Source organism: Drosophila willistoni, assembly GCF_018902025.1.
Source record: "Drosophila willistoni isolate 14030-0811.24 chromosome XL unlocalized genomic scaffold, UCI_dwil_1.1 Seg141, whole genome shotgun sequence".
Classification (NCBI taxonomy): Eukaryota; Metazoa; Arthropoda; class Insecta; order Diptera; family Drosophilidae; genus Drosophila; species Drosophila willistoni.
The window spans coordinates 5,731,584-5,755,024 of record NW_025814052.1 but is presented as its reverse complement, the minus strand read 5'-3'; the positions used below and the strand labels follow the sequence as shown (position 1 = coordinate 5,755,024).

Sequence of the window (23,441 nt, the reverse complement as noted above, 5' to 3'; positions counted from 1 at the left end):
AATTGCTCTTAAAAAACGCAAGAATTCAATTTTTTTGCTAACGTAAAGAAAAATTAGTAACTTTTACAAACTATAAATATAACTTTTGTTGGAAATAAGAATCATCTTTGACCATCTTAGCTCAATTTAATTGCTATTGTCTTATTATTTTTACGTTTGATAACATTTACTTTATTGATATTTTTTTATTCTTATTGAAGCTGGTCCAGTAGTGAAATATTTTCGAGAAGAAAGGACTTAAGGCTATCAGAGAGTAAAGCATCACAGTTAAAGGGCTCTAGTCATCCTCAGGAGCTAAGTGTTGCATTTACCCGGCGCAGTTTGTCAAGGATTAGGTGTCCATTAAGGAAATCCCAACATTTTAATTCAAAATCTCTTCGAAAATGTCCCAAAATTCGACTTGAATTATGACACTAGGTAAACCTTTTTCACCACATAGCAAACCATAGGAAGAGATGTCTATAATCTGTTTGAGGCGGATGTTGAACAAACATTGGTCCACCAGAATCTCCATTACAGAATCTTGTGCGTACATCAACATTATATTCGATTCTCTCTTGGCATATGGGATAGGTGAAACGTTCCAGGCTCACTGTGAGAAGATGCATGGACGGATGTCCTGCATTCCGGGTGAAACCCCAACCAGTGGTCATTAATTGATTATGATCATCACTAGCGCTGGAAGGCAAACAGGCTGGAGAAATATACTCAGTGATAGGAGCCTTCTCTGACGCCTCTCGTTGACACGTTCATCATATGATGGATAGTTGGCCACTCCGAAATCCTGAGGCTGTGCAACGATGGGTGAAATTCAAGATCTGTTCCTTTATTCTATAAAGATTATTATCCATTAGAAGGATATATGAAAAGGGTATTGACAAAGTTCGCTTACTATGTTGTGAATAGGCAAATTTGGGATGTATTAAGGTGCCACTACATTCCCATTTAATCTCCGAATCGCCAGGTATAAGTCCGTCGTCCCAGTCGCAATTCATATTCATTTTGTTTTATTCTTGAAATTAAAAAAGAAAACTCAATTTTTACAGTTTAGGGACAAGTATCGCAATTTTACAAAATAGTAAATAATCTCAATGTTTTAAAATTTTACTCCGGTTGCACTCCCTGGGCAAAAAAAAACTATATTTCATTTATTATGTTTTTTTTTATCAAGAGTAAATTTTTTAAATGGGCGGGCAGCCCAGTCAGGTTTGCTCCGATAATGTCAATTATTCGATAGGCTTGTTCCGATAATGTCGATTCTTTAGCCCTTAGCACTTTTTACTCAGCCCTTAGCAGTGCTCACGAAGTTTAAGCGTTGCCAGCTACTATAAATAAGCTCTTCTGCAACACTGGTAAAAATATGCCGAGTTGCCATAATTGGCGTACTGCAGTTTATGGCAACGCTGATTAGTTCGCTGCTGTTCTGTTGTGTGTGTGTGTGCGTTCGTGTGCGCGACGAAAAAATATAAAATCGTAACGAGCGGATAGAACAAAAAAAACGTGTGAAAAATTCATAAAAAGGTACCCTCTCTCCACCCGCCAAAAAGGGGGTTTTTAAACTGATTCAAAAATATTAAGATCCGAATGCTAGCAAAAATAAGCTAATTGTTCATGTAATTCATGTTTCCTTACAAACTTTGCGTTCTGGTTGTTACTCTGAAGGCATTTCAAGGACCTTATTGGCTGGCCTCATCCTGCCAGTACTTCTCTCTAATACGATCCCCTCTTTTTCACTGTGTCTGAATGTGTGTGTGCGCGCGAGAGTAAGTCGGTGTGTGCGCTTTTTGTCGCGTGTGTCTTCTTCTGACCACGACCACCTGGGCTGTAGTCAAGTGGAAATTTTGCGTTCAAGGACAACGACAGTGCTTAGTGGGTAACGATCCCCTTCTACCGTTGCCTTAAATCAAGTCCTGTGTCAATTGCCCATGGACATATAGCAACAACAAAATTTTGTACAGTTAAAACAGTTTTAAAATAACAAGAACAAAACTCAGACAAAAAATTGGAGCGACACAGAGAGCGAGAGTGTGTGTGTGTGTGAGTGCTTAAGAGGAAAGGAGAGAGAGCATTCGAAAATAGAATTTTGTTCACATGTATTTTTAAAAGAAATTAAATTTTCATTTGAGATACAATTCTACATCCGTGCATACATGTGTATGTATGTACTTTTTTGCATGTTAGATATGTACATATGTGCGTGTGTGTTTTGGGTGCCGTTGCTTTTTCTTTTCGTTCGTTTTTTCTTTTTGCCGCATTTGAGCGAGCTTGCGCACACCCATACAACTATACACACGTGTGTATATGTATGTATGACATTCTCTTTGAAATCAGCAGCTCAAAATAAATGTTCACAATTGAGCGCGCGCACGCTTGAGATGGAAAGAGTTGTATAGAGAGAGCGCAAAAAAGAGAGTGCGAAGAACAAAACGTTTCAATAAAAAGTACGTTACAAAAAAAAAAAAAAAAATCAGCTGCTAGGTCGCAAGTTTAACAAAAGTCGTTAGGGGGCCCCCTTACTAGCATTTACTAACAATTGCAATTGTTTAACAAATCAACTAAATAAAAAACCACCAATAAAACCGTTCTAATTTTAATTTACATATTGTACCACGTGTGTAAGTCTATGCTCGAGTTGTGTATGCAAGTGTGTGTGTACGTGTGTTGTCCGACTGTGAGAGTGTGAGCAGCAGTGGCGGCTATATGCATCAGTGTGTCTGCAGCTGATTCGCAGCAAAAGCAATAAGCAAAAATATGAAGCAAAAACAAAGAATAAAAAAGACCGAATTTACGACAGTGACAAAAGCTAATCAAAATTGAAATTTTGCCACACATCCGTTGGTAAAAAAGAATTAAATAATATTAAAAGACCATGTGCGTGAGTGTTTTTCTGCGTGTTTGTGCGTGTGCCTCGTCTCTGTGTGCATGTGCCCCTTTATGTGTGTCTGTGTGTGTGTTGATTTGCAGCTGTTTGCGCTTACATTTAACCTTATTGTCTGGTCAAGGACTATAATAAAGCAGCAGCAGAAAGTCTATCCTTGCAAAATGCAATGAAGTGAAACTAGAACACAATCAGAAGGGAGAAAAAAACCACATGTAAAAATTACAAACAAATTTAGAAATTTCTGTAAAAAAAATAGAGCTTGTATATTTGAAGTAATTATTTCCCATAAAAATCAAAAAGGGGCTTTAGTTTCTTTTTTAGTGAATTTCATAGTTTTTTATGTTTACGTTAGACCCAAATAACGTGAGTAAAAAGTTCAGCTCTGATTTTTTTTGTTTAACATTGTGCAGAGCGCAGGCGCATTTACGTACAACAAGCACATTTTTCAATCTGAGTCCAAAAAGTTTACTTTCCCATTCAAATTGTTCAAAAAATGAACGTGCAAAAGCAGAAACATTTTTAACCCACTGTAGGTCACAAACACACACCCATTGTGTCACACACACACACACTCCCACTCACACATGCGCCCATAATGAAAGAGTAACAGAAAAACGTAACGTAAAGCGTAATTTATACCCCTCCCCACTACTTGCTATTGCTAGCCACTAGTCCACTACCCGCCCTCCTACCCATTGAATACCTAACTCACACGCAGCCGTAATAAGACGACTTCTTTTAATATTGTCCTTAATGGATTTCCATAATTTTTTTTATCCATTTTAAAGTGGATGATTGTTTATTAGCTATAACAATTATCAATTTCGATATGACAAAACAAAATTTTAGATTTGCAAACGCCATAAAAAAGAGACGCCTCTTTAGAAGCTGGATAACGGTTTTACCTCTACCATTAATTCTCGCAACAAACGCAGCAAAGTTTCCACTCTACAAAATCAGAGAGCAAAAAACAGTTGCTGCTCTTTACAGCCGGCATCGAATGTATCTGAGTTCATAAGAAAGACATCTGAGATCAGTTGTAATTGAGTGTTGCATAAGCAACAGGCGTTCCGTTATGAAAACACTCTCCAGATGAGATTTATTTGTATTAATCAAATCTCAATTTATCCCATTGTTACCGTTTTACATATCTAATTTCTCGGAATTGAAATTGATATCCACTTTCGATTTCGTTTCCAATTAAATTTGTACGCTATATTGGCTTTCAAATCATTAGAAATTACACGTATCGGAAAATAAAACAAGTCTGTGCATGCTCTCTATTACCAATACATACATATTCTTTATGAGAATAAAGCATTACAAACCAAATAAAAAGCATATCAGACCAAATAAACTATTCTACTGAAAAAAGCAAGAGCGTATGGGGGAGATCTTGAATATTGGGTAGTATATAATATCAGATTGGAAAGTAATGGCAAATTTAACAAAAACAGTGGACACGAATTTAAGACGTTTATTTTTAGGATCTTCCATCTCTTTCTGTTATCTATGTCTAGTAGAAAAAATACTCTTTTTGTGAGGGACTAAAGAACTATTTAATTTTTAAGCGATTTGTATAAAAAAATGTCCCAAATGACGGGGAATTTTATTAACTTTCTTCTGTAGTTACAAAAAAAAGTATATTAAAAAATATATTGTTTAGCTTTGCTTTTGTTGTTAAAAAAAAAAAAAAAAAAAAAAAAAACAGGGGGCATGCCTTTGTGCTTGTGTTAGTTTGTTTTGTTATAGTTGTTCCTGTGGGTTGTTTTTTTTTTGGGGATCGTTTGTTATTTTTTGTTGATTTTTCAATTTGTTTTTTCTGTGAATTCGCGTTATGGTTTTTGTTTGTTTATTGGTTTGTTGAGTGTTTGTTATTTGTTCTTTGTTTTTTGTTTTCTTTTGTTTTACCACAAAAGAAGTGGCCGAAGATGTAAGAGAAGAAGAACCTGTGGGTGGATACTATTTGGTATATATATATATATCGGTCAAATTGGTAAAGTATTTGATTAATAATTGTTTCTTGTTCTTTTTCTTTTCCAGGGGAGCGACGAGCGAGTTGATTTTATCCATCGTTTAAGTACTTCGTCGTTATCTGTGCAGTGTTCTTCGTCCTTATTTATCGTTATCATCGTCGCCGCTACAACATTCAACAACAACAAAACAATAATAACAATAACAACAAAAAGAACAACACCGCGGAATTTTAATTGCATTAACAAACAACTACAAAAGAGGCTTGACAAGAAGATAAAAAAAAAGAGAACTTATCTAAAGGACTGGAATATTGGATATACTACTTCATGTTGTCCTTGAAGGCGTCGTGTTTTGTGTGAGATGAAAAATTGAGAGAAAAGAGAGGGACTCAACGAGAGAGAGGAAGGAAGCACACACAAGAAGGGAGAAGGAAGAAACCAAAAAAAAAACCAAAAACAAACACTCTTAAGCATCACTTTTTGATTCTTACTTTTAAAACTCTCTCTCACACACAATTCCCCACGTCCATTCAATTATCATCCTGTACTTTTACAATCTTGGCTTAAGGAAGGTTTAACCTAAAACCAATCAATCTCCTCTCCTAATAACTCACTGGCTTGTTCTTAGTTGTTGCTAATATTTAATATATATATACATATATATATAGATATATATAGAGATTCTGAGAGAGTATTGTGGCATGGATGATGGCCATGCATTAAAAGCTAATATTGATCATAAGAGCAGCGACGCAGTCAGGATAAGAGTTAACAACAACAGCATTATCATTGGCAGAAATAAGAAGAGGAGTCACGTATATATTTAAAAAACAAAAAATAAATAAAATACATTTTAAGCTCAAAGTATATATACAAACAAACAAACAAACGCCAAAGCCTAAAGAAAAACCATATTTTATCAATCAAGAAATTATATAAGAGGGAAGAAGAAGAAAACGAAAGAAGAGAGCGGAAGAGTGGAAAATTTCAAAAAGGAAAATCCAAAAACCAATTGTTGCTGGACAACAACAATAATAACAAACGACAACAACAACCGCACCAACATCACATATTTCGCGATAAGAAGGAATATAGAGTAGAGAGACAGCCATAAACATGGAGGAGCAGTTGCTGAAGCCAGCTTCGGCTACTGTGGACCCAATTCTTGTCGAGAAGCAGAAAGCATTGCTACTAACAACAACAACAACAGTTGGATCAATCATTTCATCGCATTGCATTGACGATGCCTCGAATTCATCATCATCGATTATTGAGGACATCGATGTGAGCAATACAAGCAGCACAAGCAGCGCCAGCAGCACTTCGAGCAATTCTAGCACTTCTAGCTCATCATCATCAAGCTCGGCTGGTTCAAGTTTGGCCGGTTCTGGATTGGGCACCGATTCGGATACTGGCAAGGGTAGCAGCACCCTTGGTAGCCTCGATGTAGCCAGCGTTAGTTCATCGAGCATCAATTCGGCACTATCGACAAGCGGCAGTGGCATAGGCGGTGGCTTAAGCGGTATTGCCACAATAACATCCATGACGGCCACATCTGGTCCATTAATTACGGTCAATTCGAATTCATCATCATCTTCGTCGGGCCTGGGATTAGATTTGGTTGTTGATGTTGATAGCTCACTGACCAGCAACAGTAGCCAGGAATTAAATAATACCCATGGCAGCGTTGTCGGTGTCGGCATTACCTCCGATCTGGACTCGCTGGAGGACTCTTGCGGTGGTCTAATCAAAGAGGATGATAAAATATGCAAATTGTGCAGGTAAGAAACTAACAAAGCCTGTCCAGAATTAAGATAATTAACTGCTAATATAATTACAGCTCTCGATTGGTGATGCCACGCATCTTGTCTTGCCTACATGTATTTTGTGAGGATTGCCTGCAACAGCAGCTTCTTGTCTCGTCTAAGGATACTACTATTGCGGCCAGTTCGCCCACCAGTTGCTCATCATCCTCATTCGATGGCAGTGAGCATCAGCAACATCAGCAGCAGCAGCAGCAACAACAACAACAACAACAACAACGTATGCATCCATTACTAATGCTACTTGATTGCCCAACATGCAAGCAAACCACTCAATTGGGACCCAAGGGTGTTAAGGGTCTGACATGCGATTATATTGTGACCAATATACTGGATTTATCGAATCTAGAATCTGAGCAAATACCCTGCACCTCATGCAAAAGCAAAGAGGAGGCCATATCACGTTGCAACGATTGTGCCAACTTTTTGTGCAATGGCTGCGACAATGCCCATAAATATATGCGTTGCTTTGAGAATCATCAAGTGGTACGCATTGAGGATTTGCAGAAGAATGTTCATGATAAATTGATAATACATAAACCAGTATGCTGCCGCCAGCATATAACTGAGAATCTCAAATACTATTGTTTCACCTGTCAGATGCCCACATGCAACGATTGCTTGCTGAGTGATCATAAGGGCAATGATCATCACTATGAGACGGCCATTGTGGCGGAGCAGGCTGTTCGTGCCGATCTTGAGCAGACCATAACCGAGACATTAAATCGCGCCCAATATTGCAATGATGCGGGGGGCAATCTAAGCTCAGCTCTAACCGAGCTACAATCTCAGCATGATAATGTTCGCCAACAGATTGACGATGCCTATAAGGTATACAAGCGTATGCTTGAAATTATTAAGGAGCAAATGCTTGATGAATTGGGTCGCTTGCATTCGGAGCGTGAGCTCAAGATAATGGATTTGATGCAGGGTCTAGAGAATAATATGGGACGTTTGCAGCAGGCGGCACAATATGGCCAGCGGGCCATGGAGAAGGCAAATGCCATTGAGCTGTTGCTATTGAAGCCAGTAATTAGTGCCCAGTGTCGTAATCTTGTTGAGCATACACCGAAATGTGATGTTAACTATCAATTGAAGTTTGATACTAAACCAGAGAAATTTGAGCAATATGCTCGCGATTTGTTTGGTAAATTTCGTACTGAAACTACATCTACGGTGGCAGCGACAGTGCAGCAGCAGCAACATCAGCAGCAACAACAGCAGCAGCAGCAACAACAACAACAACAGCAGCAGCAGCAGCAGCAACAGCACCACCAGTCCAAACAGCAACTTTCGCATCATCACCAGCAGCAGCAACAACAACAACAGCAGCTGCAACAGCAACAACAACAACAACAACATTCGCCACAGCCTCATCAGTTGCAGGCTCAAAACCTCATGATGGCCAGTCTGGCCAATGCGAGCAGCCTTAATGTACGCAATGCCGGCAACAGTGGCAACAATGGCATGGTTAACAGCGGCAGCTCCTCGGTACAGGGGCGCCTTAACACAGCCGCTGTATATAGTCCAGTTTCGTTGCCATCCTCATTGCAAAGCTCCTTCGATGGTGGCGATAATGTCGCCAATGCAGCCATGACCAATTTCTCAACCATGATGGGTAATCAACAAGATTCGCCACCACATCAGCAGCAACAACTGCAGCGACAACAACAAGAAAAACAGCAGCAACAGGTTGTTCTCCATCAGCAACATCAACAACAGCAGCAGCAGCAGCAACAACAACAGCAGCAACAAAATCAACAGCTTGGACAATTGGTTGTACAACAGCAAGCAGCCGCCGCTGCAGCTGCAGCTGCCGCTCATGTTAATCTAAATTTAAATAGCTTGAGTGGAGCTGGTGGCAATGTCGCTGGCGGCGGTGGTGGAAGTGGGGCTGGTGGTAATGGTGGATCCGTTGTACCACCACCCGCATTCAGTATGCTGGAATATAATATATCAAGATTGGCTAGTCTAACTGAAAATATGCCCGACACTTTGGGCGATGCCTTGGCTGTGGGTGGAGCTGTCCCTGCTGGCCAAGTGATTGCTGGTGGTAATGCTTCATCGTCTGTTGTTTCTGTGGTTGGCGGACCACCGCATCATCAACAACAACAGCAGCAGCTACAGCAACAGCAGCAGACGCAGCAACAGCAGACGCAGCAGCAACAACAGCAACAGGCGGTTATTCCAGCTTCAGCTGTTACACCAACTCAACCCATTACTTTGGCGGATATTCTCTCTGGTGATCAAAGGGCCATAAATAACTTTCAAGCACTGGCCAAATTGGGACTCAACAATAATGGTGAGCAACAAAAGAAACAACGAGTCAACGCTACCCACTTCTCTCCCATAAACCAACCAAAAACCTATCCAAAATTTTGTTACTTTTTTTTTTCCAATTTTTAAAGACAAAACACTGACTATTGAGACTCAATTGTTTAGATGAAGACAGACACGTAGATATAATAGAATTCTTAACTATAAGAAACTTCTTCTTATACCCAAATGTATCAGCTACAAATCGAACAACAACATGTGGACTAGTTTTTGTATTTGTTTGGAGGATTTAATTAACAACTAAATACTCTGTGAAGACATTTCCCTTTAATATTATTATGTTGCGTTCCTCTGGAGGAGGGGGATAACGGGATAAGGGATAATCCTTCACAACGACAGAAATAGAACAAAACGAATGGCTTCACTTTGTCTGTTTTTACGTTTAATTCTGATTTTTCATTTTTACTTTATTCTTTTTTTATTTTTTGATTTGTTTCGCGGATTACTTTACTCTGCTTGGCGTCCAAACCCATCCACCATCCGCCACCCACCACACCCACATACACGCACACGCACACGCACACACCCCACGATACTCTCAACGCACAACACAATGATACACAGATGATCTGTTATCTAGCGGTAGCTCATCGGGAATTGATTTTTTATCAGATTTTTGTTTGCCGGCTGCTACATCTCCGAGCTTGCAATCGCTTAATCCAATTGTTGGCGGCGGTGTTGTCGGTGTCGAGGATTTGGGTTTGAATAATTTCCATGCTGTGGCAACACCAGGAACAACCAGTGTGGTAACTGGACGTAACAAGGCCACACCCATGCAAATACGTTGCAAATTTGGATCATTGGGCACGGCCAAGGGGCAATTCAATTCACCACATGGCTTCTGTTTGGGTGTCGATGAGGAGATCATTGTGGCCGATACAAATAATCATCGCATCGAAGTATTTGATAAAATGGGTGCACTTAAATTCCAATTTGGTGTCGCTGGCAAGGAAGAGGGCCAACTGTGGTATCCACGTAAAGTGGCTGTTATGCACAATAATGGCAAATTTGTTGTCTGCGATCGTGGCAACGAACGTTCACGTATGCAGATCTTTTCCAAATGTGGACATTTTATGCGTAAAATTGCCATCAGGTAAGTGGCCAGAGAAAAAAAGGATATCCTCATGATTCAACACCAATTTTATTCCCTTAGATATATTGATATAGTGGCTGGTCTGGCTGTCACAGCCAAGGGACACATTGTGGCTGTGGATAGTGTTTCGCCCACTGTTTTTGTCATCTCCGAGGAGGGTGAATTGGTTCGCTGGTTCGATTGCAGTGACTATATGCGTGAACCCTCGGACATTGCCATACGAGGTGAGCACAATAACTAAATTACTTGACAAACTCATTCATTTATATGTTTGCTTTCTCGACTAGACAACGATTTCTATGTGTGCGATTTCAAAGGACATTGTGTGGCCGTCTTTCAAGACGATGGCACATTCCTCTATCGCATTGGCAATGAGAAAGTCACCTGTTTCCCCAATGGCATTGATATATCAAATGCTGGCGATGTACTCATTGGCGATTCGCATGGCAATCGCTTCCATGTGGCCTGCTATTCCCGCGAAGGGGCACTTCAATCAGAATTTGAGTGCCCACATGTTAAGGTTAGTTAAATCAACCAATCAATCAATCAGAATCCCAAAACAAAAATATATACAAAATGATTTAAATTGTAATTGTGAAACTTACCTTATCCTAAGACCCCTTTAAACAAATTGATTTTCCACTTTTTTGCTTACACTTTCGGTTTTTTTTTGTTTCTTGCACTACCACGTAATGATTAATGTGTTTTAAGCTTTTGACAGTTTTTGACACTTCAAATTTTTCCAGTGTGTGTTGCATAATATCTAATTGTTTGTTTGTTTTAGTGTTGCATTTTGTCCTCAGAAGTTGTCGCAGACACTAAGTAGAAAAAACATTTCCAACTCTGCATAGTATCGATAATCGAATTGAAATTATATTTATATCAATTACCAAGTCATTTACTTTTTCCAATAGATAATTAATTAATTGTATGTTAATTACGAAAAAGTTCAACCATTTTGTATAAGATTTGGTTTCCTTCATTCTGTGATTCATTTATTATACAATTGGCAGAATGCCAGCTGTGAATTAAAAGTCTTTATTTGATTTGATTTGTATTCATTTTAATGATGTTATATTTGTGTTTGATCCATAGGTTTCACGTTGCTGCGGTTTGAAAATCACATCCGAGGGCTATGTGGTAACATTGGCTAAGAACAATCATCATGTTTTGGTTCTTAACACACTCTATGTTCACTGATTGCAAATCAAAGCGCGAAACAATCGTCCATCAGTCGACATGAACAAATATAATTATAAATACTCGTCAGGCAAAATTTATGGCTGTCGTAGGCAAGCAACCAATAGTGGGAGCAGCAGCAGTAATAGCTGCTGCAACAACAACAACAGCAGCAGTAGCAACAGCAGCATCAATAGCAGCAACAGATTCTGCAACAACAACAATAACAACAACACCATCAACAACAACAACAGCATCAAGCTACAAGCACTATGAACAACAGGAATGGCAACGTGTCCAATCAACAATAACTGCAATAAACAACATTGCAACAACACCAATAAAAACAACATCAAAAATCAATAATCAATAGCAAATCGCAAGGAAGTGAACAATCTCAAAATATATAATCCTAAACAACAAAAAGAAACAAAAAAAAAAAGGATAAAAATGCAAAAAAAAAAATACAAAACAAAAAATTAATAACTATTAACTAAGCAAACAACAACAACAGCAACAACAACATGCAACAATACTATTTTGATCTCTAATTTAAACCAACAAACAAACACACATATACATACACACACACACACAAAACAAAGAAATCGATTAGCGCTACTAAATGACACACACACCAGTGAATTTATATATATATTATATATACATGGATGTGTTTGTATCTATACAAAAAGGAAAAAAACAAACCAAACCAACAAATACTTGGCTTTTGTTTTTTTTAAACATGTTTTAGTCTATTTTTAAAACTGGCGAAATTTAATTTTACCTTTATTTTTCCTATATTGTCGTACAACTTTGTTCTTGTTAAAAATTCGGACAAACACATAAACACACACATACATACACTAACAATACACCTGTTACCCTTATCTAGACATATATATTGTTATATCGACCAACTAGAGTTTTTTCTTTGTGCATAGCCAATCCCCGGTTCGTCTCACAAGTCTCCTAAAAACTAAAAAATTCTTTTCTCAAACTTACCAAAAAAAAAAAAAAAAAAAACAACAATGAAAGAACGAAGGAAGAAAAACATAAAAAAAAGAAATTGAAACCAAAAAATTATAACTACACACATATATATGTGTATATACCATATATATATATATATTATTTTACATGCAAAATTTGTGTGTATTTATATATATACATGTCAAAATCATTAAAATCGTGTGACTTTTTGGATGCACAGGAAATTTTTTGCAACTAGATAAAAAACAAAAACTTACTAAAACAAAAACAAAACAAGAAACAGGAAAACTAGCAATTATATATATGTATATATATAATTATATATATGCGGGATGATTTTTCAGAAAGAAAACAAAAAAACAAAACACTAAAAAGTAGATAAAGACGAATACAACAAAAAAAGAACGAAAACGATGAAGAAGAAAAGGATGAAAACAAAAACTGTTTAGGTATTGTTGTCTCTTTTCCTTAACTGCTGCTTATATAAGGTGATATCTATTTATATACATATATATATGTATAAATTAACGTAAAAAACAAAAAAAAAATATCTAACATAACAAATATGTGAAATCCTATGACTATATATAACTTGGCCATATACAAACGACAACAACAACAAACAAACACCACAAATAAAAAAAAAAACAACAGAGGCATATTCTCATATATATATATATACATATATATATATATTATTATTTTTTTTGCCAATGTACAACTTTTATGTATACATGTACCTACATATGTATGTATGTTCTTTGTCCCTGCATTGTGTACGTGTGTGTGCTTTCAAGTAACAACTCTTATATACATATATATATATATATAAGATCAGACAACAACAAAACATGATAAACCCCCTCCCCCCCCAAAAAAAAAGAGAAACATCAGCAACAACAACAATGATTATTAAGCAGCAAAAACACACACAAGCCAACAATAACTAAAAACAAAAACAAAAACAAAAAAGAAACTATTGTTAAGTTCTATATATATATACATTGTTAAACAAGAAATGAAAAACACAAAACAACAAAAAAAAACCAACAAAACAAAAACAAAATGCAAACAAACACAAACAAAACAACAAAAAAATGAACAAAACGATATTCCTTTTGCTTATACATGCATACATACATATATATACACATACATACATACATATACATATATATATATATATATATATATATATATATGTCGATGTGGTCCCCACCTTAAGAAACGGAGCACATCGAACATCTTACTTTCCCGTTGTAATACAAAATAAGGCTGGTTTTACTCCCAAGACATTATTATTTATTATAGACAAAAAACAAAATGATAAAAAAAAAACTACAAAACTTTAAACTAAACGAAACCACACATAAAATATATATATACATACATATATATATATATGCAATTTTTTTTTATTAGTTTTTGTTGTTTTTCCTATATATGTATATATAAACATGTGTATCTGTATGCATATATATATATATATTATTTATATCATTTATCTCCCAACTAATTATCTTGTTTGTCATGTCGCGTATATAGAAAATCGGGGCAAGTCGTCGTCTTTACCTTTGAAAGGAAAAGCATGCATAATACTTACATAATTATCACGCCCCACAATCACCCACCATCCAACACACACACACACACACATCTACCACCACTCTCTCCCCAACTCAACAAAAAACAATATATACACACACACACACACACATAAATTTACAAATTTATAACAAAACTTTTTGTTTTACAAAAAAAAAAAAAAACTTGTTTTTCACAATATGAAGAAAAAAAACTGTTTTATATCTTGTCATTTATGTATAAATATATATTATTTTATTTACTTTAGTTTAACGTTGATATATATATAATATATATATATTCATACATGTTGTTCTAAAAACAAAAAAACTAAAACAAAAACAAAGCAAAACGAAAGAAGAAAAAAACAAAACAATTTGAATTATGAAAATTTGTAATTTTCTGTTCGTTATATAAATATTTTTTATTTTTGTTCCTTAGCTAAATTTAAGTTTTTGCGTCTTTTTATTATTTTGTTTGTTACGTGTGAGGCTACACATATACATATATATATATATATATAATATCATAAGTTATATAAAACGCTTTTGTTTTTGAAATTATTATTGAAAGAACCACAATATATATATACATATATATATATGAAAGAAACTACTATTACTACAAAATACTACAACAACAACAAGAAGAACTACGACTAATATTTAAATATATATATAAAACACACTACTACTACTATATATAGTTTATAAGAGACAACAACAACAACGTGCATAAAGAGTGGAAAATGTGAAAAACCCCAAAGTTGTTAAATGAAAAAATAGAAAAAAACTTGAAAGATCATGAGAACGAGAAGAAGAGAGAGAGAGATAGAGAAAAAAAAATGCAATTTTTGTGAACAATTTGGCTGTTGAAATATAATTTTTACGTTTTTTTTTTTTTATTATGTTACAATAATTTAAGTTCTATTTGATATATGTGTATAATGTTATATAGATTATTTGTAAAACAACAACAAACAAACCAACAAAAAAAAACACATTGTGCTTAGTGAATTTACTTAGATTTTTTTGTCTTCTCTTTGTATTCTCTTTTTTTGGAAAACAATAATTATTTTTTTGTTTCTTTTTCATCACAAAGTATTAAGGAAATACCAAAATCTTTTTACATACGTACATACTATAGATGTATTGTATGGACATTCATATAAATATATATATATACAACACACACACACACTCACACACATACACACATATATATAAAAATAAAATTATATTTTCTTTTTAATTTGTGCGCAAAAAAACAAATACAAAACCAAAAAAGAAAAAACAAAAAAAAAAAAAACTACAACACACTCAAAACTGTTTTAAGAGACAATGAAAAAAAAAAAAACAAAAAACTGAAACAACTTACAAAAACAAAAACCACAAATTTTTTTATGAAATGAAATTGTAATTCCACACGCTTTTATTTTGAAACCATTTTTACATTACATTTTTATGTTTCCTTTTAAAATCTTTTTGTTAAAAATTATCCTGTACACACCAACGGGGACCAGCTGCTGTCCGTGTCCGTCTAAGTGTGAGCCACTGTACTTCTTCTTCTTCTGTACTATGTATTTTGTAATTAAACTTAAGATGCATCTAGCCCTCGAAATTTGGTACAGGATTGTTTAGAAATCGTCATTGTCGATTTTCAACTACCTAAGAAATAAATATATATATATTTCTTTGTTGTCTTTAAAAACAAAAACAAAAAAAACATATACAACAAAAACAATATATATTAATAATCATAATAATTATCTTCCGTTCTGTTGTACATTATATGTTTTTGTTGTTTTTTTTGTTCATTTTCTTAAAAAAGAAAACGAAAATTGATATTAAAAATGCACTGCGTTTAAAAAAGAAAAAGAAAACCCTTCCAAATAGTAATGTTTTTTTTTTTTTTGTTTGTTTATCAAACCATAAAATGAAGTGTAATGAATGTGTAATTCGCTTAAGTTTAAATGAAATTTATAAAACTTGTTTAAGATTATTTACTCTACAAAAAAAAAAAAAAAAATTAAGAGAGAAACAACAACTTTGATAATAATAATAATAATATGATATACATTAGAATGTCTAGTGAAAGTTTATATATATATATAAAAGATGCGTAATAATTTAGCAAAATGACTTTTGGAGAAGAGAGCGAGGAGCGAGCAGCATGCCGGGCAAATTTTTGGGCGTGTATAACGAATTAACTAAGAAACTGAACGAAACGATGGATAAAGACCACAAACTAAAGACGGGTGACGATAGATAATCATTTGGTTTATATTGTTTTTTTGGACAGGGTTTGCATATTTCCTCTAGTCAGCAGAATGAATGAAGAGAGTTAATTAGAGAAACAAAAAAGAAAGGGGAATTCCAAAATCTACTAACCCCCCACCCCAGCCATAATTCCAATCTCTATTACCATCCTGGTCCCCAATTCCTCCCGCTCACCGTTTTTCATAAAATACTTAACACGCTCAAATTTTGTCCAGTTTTTAGGTAACAAAAGTAAGCAAAAAAAAAAAAAAAATTAAATGAAAAAAAGCAATACAAAATTTTTTATTAATACGAAACAAATTTTTAGCAAACGATAAATTGAAGACAAAGCAAGAAGAAATGCAATTTTTTTTGTTAAATTTACATATACATATACACATTATATTTTATATGATTTGAATACATATAAACATACGCATACACATACAGACACATCAGAAATTGGCAAAAAAACAAAACTGACAAAAAGCGAATGCAAATAATAGAAATAAAAACAAAATATGGATGATAAAAAAAAAATATTTATGATGCTGCCAAAGATTTTTTATACAAAAACAAACTTAAAAAAAAATACGAAAAAAAACAAAAAAAAAGAGAAACAACAACAAAAACCAAGCGACAAGAAAACCGATGAATTATTATTGATATATTATTATTATATCTTATAAAACTTACTACCTTCTATTATTAACAAAACGAAAAGAAGATGATAAAGCAAAAGATAATGAAGTAGAAACCTAGCAGAGATCAAGTGAAAAAATAAAGAGTTGAAGCGTATTAATTGTTTGTTTTACAGTTCTACATATATATATATATATGAAATATATATACACCTGTATAATAATAATAATAAAACCAAAAGAAATTCAAGTTCAAAAACAAACAAAAAATGTAATGACTCAACAAATTTATAAAAGTTTTTGATTTTAACTCAGCAACAAAAAAAAATGAAACAACAACTAAAAACTTTACTACTAACAAAATTTCAAATTTGTTAATTCATTTGTTCCTCCTGCAATGCGTCGATGCTAGGCTTTTAAAATTGTTGAAGAAGAGAAGAAGATAATGAAACAGATAAGAAGAAGAAGAAGATAAAACAAAACACTATACATATACGATATACATATTGAACATTATGGATTATATATATATACAAATTATATAGAACATAAGTCGTCAGGGTCATTTTGAAAAATTTGGGGGTTTATTCTTGTTTTTTATTTTTCGTTATACTTCGCTCATTCAGAGTCAGGAATATATATATATATATATACAGACACACACACACAGACACATCATCATTGCCCCTCCTTCTCCACCCCGTTTGTGACTCTCTATTTGCGTTTTGATCTATGTGCATTTAGTTCAAATTTATTAAAGAAAAAACAAAAAAACGATAAGAAAAACCACAAAAAAAAAGAATGATAATAATAATGAAAAACAAAACAAAAAACCAAACGCTTTATACATCAAATTATTTTAATATAAATGTATAACATCAAAAAAAAAAAAAACAAAAGCAAAATATACTTACATATACAACATACATACGTACATACATTTATGTATATGTATATGTATATATATATATCTAGAATATGTAACTTATTTCACTATGGAGTTGAAATTGTTGATATGTAATCTCCTCTCTTCAAGGACAAAAACAAATTTACTAAATTAAAAAACAAAACAAAATATATATGTATGTGTATACATAAATGCATATGTATATGTATGTAATACAATATTTAAAAAGCAACAAAATGAAATGAAATTAATAGAAGCAAAAAAAAAAAAAAACAATCTAGAGTACGTCAATTTTTGATGATATTTTTCGCCTTATAATAGACAAAAAACAAAAAGAAAAAATTAAAGAAAGAAAAAAACAAAATCTAAACAATAAACAAAAGAGGTATAAAGAAGAAGATTTATTATATGTATGTATATATAAATGATAAAGCTTTGTAATGACATTTTTACTTTCTCTCTGTACGACAACCATTCAAGCACCACAGACACACATTTTGATTTGATTTGAGTTCTAAAAAGGCCAACAAAGTTACGACATGAACTTTTAAAGGGATAACTGAACAACAGATGATGTCTAATATAGATCAACTGACGACGAAATGCTGAAAGAATTTCTTAAAAATGATGGCTAAGCATTTGTAATGTGATTTCAGATGTTCAAATGGTTCAAACAAATGCATTTTTTAGCTGAATTTTGAAACCCTAAGCAACTTAGCTCAAGGCCAACCCAGCACAGTGCCGGACTAGTATTTGTTGTGAGCCCAGTCCTTCTTCAATGTTGATTCAATTAAAAAATTCTGCAAATTCATGATTGTTTTCATAAATCTGATCGAAAATTATTTTTTCAAGTATCCAAGAATTTGATATATAACATTTTGAAATTGGTTAGAAATTGACGAAAATACAGTCTAAAAGAAAGAATGATTAACGATCTTTGCGAATCGTTTTTTGACCGATTTTCATTCATGTATTCATGATATGAAATGATTCCAAATTAGACTATATTTGGCTTTTGATTTCTTTTTATATTATACATATAAATTGAAACTTTAAAAATGAATGGCAAACGAGGATTTTGGCCTAAGGATATTCGATGAGTATGGTTAATAGAATCTGTTTGTTGGGATCATCATCGTTATCTTGGCTAGTGTTGAGATTTTTATTTTTACAGGTTTTAATTTACGTTGTTGTGAAATGGAATTATTGTCACCGAATGGCTTATACATATGTATATACTACGATGAAATGAAAGATGAAAGAAACTTAACGAGAAGCAATCAATTAACCAGAGTTTTAAAACTAATATATACACACACACACAGATACACACATACATATGTAATCAAAAGAAAAAGAAAAGACAAAGTAATGAAAAATATATTATCAAATCCAAAAAGCAAGCAAATCAATTAAGCAACAATAACAAAAGCAAAAAGCCCAAAACCAAGTTTAAAATTTTAAGAATTATATACATTCTAAAAACAAAAAAAACCAAACAACAACAACAACAGCAAGCAACAATGGGAAAATGAAGCTAGTAAAAACAACAAATAAAAATGAACAATTAAAGAAACATAACCACAATACAATTTTCTGTGTGTATATATTTATAATATATATATATATATATACATACCAAAAAACGCAATTAAAGCCAACTTCGGCTTTAAGCCGAATTTTTGTATACCCTTAGTAGTTGTTCAGCAACTTTATATTATATATATATATATATATATATATATATATGATTTGATATGATGTGTAGGTATTCCTAAATAAACTATTTCTTCTGTTTTTGAGATAAGATATATATATATATATATATATATATATATGTATGTATGAATGTAATAGTATGATCTGGCGATATTTTAGGCATGTAGTTGAAAGACTGTACTGATACCATAAAATACTTAGTTGAGATCAAAAATTGGCCATTGCCGTCGATCCTATAGCGTTCCTATAGCAGTTATATACCAAAACCTACTTACATACATATAGAAAATTGTGGTCCGACCTGAACAATATTTATTTTACTATAAACTAAAAAAAAAAATGGCTTTAAAACTTCTCAACAAAGATGAAAACCTAAATTTGAAAGGAATTTAATGGGGTTCAGATTCATTAAGAGGAGTTTGATTGATCTTTCATTGATCATTGAGTAGAATAGATTCAATTCAGCTCGAATCGGTTAATTAACATATACATACATACATCACATATACTCTCTATATACATATACATACATGTAAAAGGTGGCGAGGTGCTTCAACAAATTCTTAAATACGTTCTATAAATTTGTTGGTTTTTTTCTTGTTTTTTTTGGAAAACTTGTAAAATACTTTCTTTTCTCGATAAAACTAGATATATAGACGTTAAGTTACTAGTTTTAACAGAATCGGTAGAAAGTAGCCAATCGTTTTCAATACTATTTCGTAAAGATTTTGAAAATATACAAAAATATATGCCTTTCGTTATAGATGACACAGAAGGGAAAAGAATCGAGATTCAATTTTTTTGGCTTTTTCGATTCATATCAACAAAAAAAAAAAACAAAAACAAAAAAACTATATATATTTTGTCAATTTTTTTCTATTTTCTAATTGGCAAAGATGATTGTTATTTGTTTTGTCTATTATTTTGTTTTTTTTTTGTCCTATTTGGCATGTTTTTTATTTTTTACACCAATGTGTGCCACACATATTTTATATATATGTACAATTTTGTATAATGATATATATATATATATATATACATCTATTATTTATAAATATTTCTTATTTGCATAATTGGGTTGTTGCTCAGGACTGGGCGGGGCCGTGGGCGTGGGCGTGGTTGGAATATTTTATTTCGGGTCATTTAAGTAGGTCTTGAAACAAAACCAAAAATAATATTAATAACAATCACTAAAACTAAAACTAATCTAAAAAGCAAAAACTGCAGTAAAGTAAAGTAAACTAAACTAGTGCCATGATTATATAGTTTAAATATATATATATATATATAAAAAAACAAAGACAAACAAACAAAAAATTTAATGGATGTTTTATTGAATGTGCAAAGTAAAAGTAAAAGTAAAAGTAATGAAACGGAGTAAGAGAGAGAATATTTGGTGTATTGAGTTTGGCTCTAAAGACACAAATCTAAAGTGTACATGTATATCGGAATCTTATTATACAGATTAAATAGTTTGCTAGAACTAAAGTTGCAATACAATTACACAAGAAACCGAATATATATTTGTATATATATATATATATATATCGAACTTTAAACCAAACGTTTTTCAAAACTAACATATGAGAACAGAAGCAATTAGAAAGCTTTTATTTTTCTAGGATTTTAACAACAACAACAACAACAAAAACAAACAAAGAAAGAAACAATGATAAACAAAACAAAAACAAATTCAAATATTTAAACAAAAATAAAAACACAAAACAACTTCCTAATTTCTCTCAGCTACAATACACTAATCCATATATCTATATATATTGGTACCGATATATACATACAAAAAAATAAAAAAACAAAAAATAACTAGTGGGATACACACACACACACACACACAAACTTGTATTAACTATATAGCAATAATTGGATGTATATGCATGTCTATGGGTTGTTCAAATACAAATTACAACAAAAAACAAAATATTGTAGAAACCGAAATGGGGACAACAAAAACAAAAAACAAAAATATATAAAAATTTAAATTAAGATTCGACCAAACCGAAAACTGTGCGAGCCTTGCGAAACACAAAAAATAAAACCAAAAGTCTCTCTTTGTAGGAATTAAATAACTAATAATAAAAATATGATGAGTGTAGATCAAAAAATAAAAAAAAAAAAACAAAACAAAAAAATATAAAATAATAAGAATATGGAAAATGACAACAAAAACACACATAAAATACAAAACAAAAGAAATGACAATTGTTCATACAGAAAATCTTGAACCTTGAATAGGTTTAAAATCTGACTCATGATACAAAGACAAAGGTTGATAATAGAAAAGGAAAGCAAAATGGCAAGAGATGCTCCAAAGTATTCAGATTGAGATTCAAAATCAAAAACCAACTAGATTGAACGACTTTAAGAACAAAAGAGATTGAAAAAAAGGTCCTTTCTAAGGGAAACTAACTAAATGTGGTTTAAACATATGAGGCAAAAGAGAACAAAATGGTAGGGAAAGTGCTAAAGGATCAGTATAAAAGATTCTAAAAACAAAATATATAAAGCTTAATAATTAGGATGATTGTCTTCATAGGAGGACACAGCAAAGCAGAAGAGGTCAAAAACAGGTCAAAAAGGTTTAAAAATAGAACGAAATGGTAGAAAATTGGCCCAAAACATCATTAACAGGGACTGTAATATAAAAAAGGAACTAAAAAAAACAAAAAAAAAAATAAATATGTATACAAAGTTTAAACATTGATAACATCTTATGACGACATTTCCAACAGTTCTAAGATATTGTCCTTATATAAGGAGTATGTAAGCATTATGAAAGGAATATGAGAGGAGTATAAAACGATTATAAAGAAGAATCATTAAAGGACTATGTACTACTACTGTTTCTGACCTGTTCAAACCAGATTGTCTTTGTATCATGTGACGAGAAGGTCACAACGAGCTGTGTGTTTTGAATTTTTCACTTTGAAGGGAAAGCCAACGAAGCAAATAGAAAAAAACTATATAATATATGTATAAGCTAAACAAAATTCCTTATTTTGTCCAGAAAAAAACAAAAAAAAAAAAAAATACAAGGCTTTAACAGAAAAACCAAAAACAAAGAAAAGTAATAATATTTGTAGTGTTGTTTTTTTTTGTGTTTACCCTCTTTTTTGCAATGTGAGAAAGCCAAAAATATTAAACTATCAAAACAAAACAGTAACAATATTTTTGGGCACCAAATATACCTACTATATAAATAATATACAATAATTAAGCGAAAAATGCAAATTTTTATTGTGTGTGTGTGCTTCAAAAATATAAAAAAAAAACTAAAACACATTTCAATACCAAAAGCAGCAGATAAAAATGGCAAAACGGTTTTCCAGCAAAGATCAACCACAAACATATTAACAAACAATTGAAATGTTTTATGAATTATATACACCATATTATTATACATATACATACATATGTGCTTAGGCAAAAACAAAAAAAAAAACAAAAAAAAAATACTTAAGCAATAAGAAAAAAAACAAATGTTGAATGAATTTTATGTGAGTTATTTTTGATGTTGTATAGTTACAAAAACCACAAAAAAAAAAACCAAACAAATACCAAGAAAAAAGCAGCCTCAAAAGTATTGGGTGCTTATTTTAAACAAAAATGAATGAAAATCAATATAAACAAAAAGAGTGCAATACAATAATAAATATGAACAAATACGAAAACCAGAGAAGAAAGCAAGAAAGAGAAAACAAAAACGAAAAACGCACCAAAGAAATCAACAAACTTAAGTTGGGATGCAGATCGCGATGTGGCCATTCGATTAATTATCGAAACTATGTCATCACTATTAATCGCACTTTCAAGTATTTTCCACGCATTCAAAACTCTCACAAAGCCCCGACAAAATTCAGAACCTTTTTATCTATCCAGCTGGAATTTTTAAAGATTCAGTCCCCATACTTTTCACGATTAAAACCTAGCTTACTTTTGTAAGCCTTACAATTTTCATGGTGGAACAGTTGTTATTTCATCAGTGCTTACAAAACTGAAGGTAGAGCAGGGAAAGTTTCATCAGTCCACACA

General features: G+C 32.7%; 1 protein-coding gene and 1 long non-coding RNA gene across 4 annotated transcripts; one reads left to right on the top strand and one right to left on the bottom strand.

The window, feature by feature from the left end:
- Window positions 1-204: 204 nt before the first annotated feature.
- On the bottom strand, window positions 205-10,746 carry LOC124460495. The gene is made up of 3 exons (XR_006954402.1): window positions 10,716-10,746; window positions 893-1,012; window positions 205-831 (listed from the first exon to the last, which is right to left on the bottom strand). It is a non-coding gene; the product is annotated as an uncharacterized LOC124460495 (long non-coding RNA).
- Window positions 1,492-11,473, top strand: LOC6648704 (putative uncharacterized protein DDB_G0281251). Of its 3 annotated transcripts, none has more exons than XM_047011425.1 (7): window positions 1,492-1,521; window positions 4,925-6,638; window positions 6,698-8,982; window positions 9,582-10,110; window positions 10,171-10,334; window positions 10,398-10,630; window positions 11,206-11,473. In XM_047011425.1, exons 2-7 carry the CDS (start codon window positions 5,974-5,976, stop codon window positions 11,308-11,310), a joined length of 3,981 nt encoding a protein of 1,326 aa, XP_046867381.1. In that variant the 5' UTR covers window positions 1,492-1,521; window positions 4,925-5,973; the 3' UTR covers window positions 11,311-11,473. The 3 variants fall into 3 exon arrangements, with proteins under 3 accessions (XP_046867381.1, XP_023035014.2, XP_023035013.2); XM_023179246.2 differs by lacking the exon at window positions 1,492-1,521 and adding an exon at window positions 4,763-4,850 and having other exon boundaries at window positions 9,630-10,110; XM_023179245.2 differs by lacking the exon at window positions 1,492-1,521 and adding an exon at window positions 4,763-4,850.
- The last annotated feature ends 11,968 nt before the right edge of the window (window positions 11,474-23,441 follow it).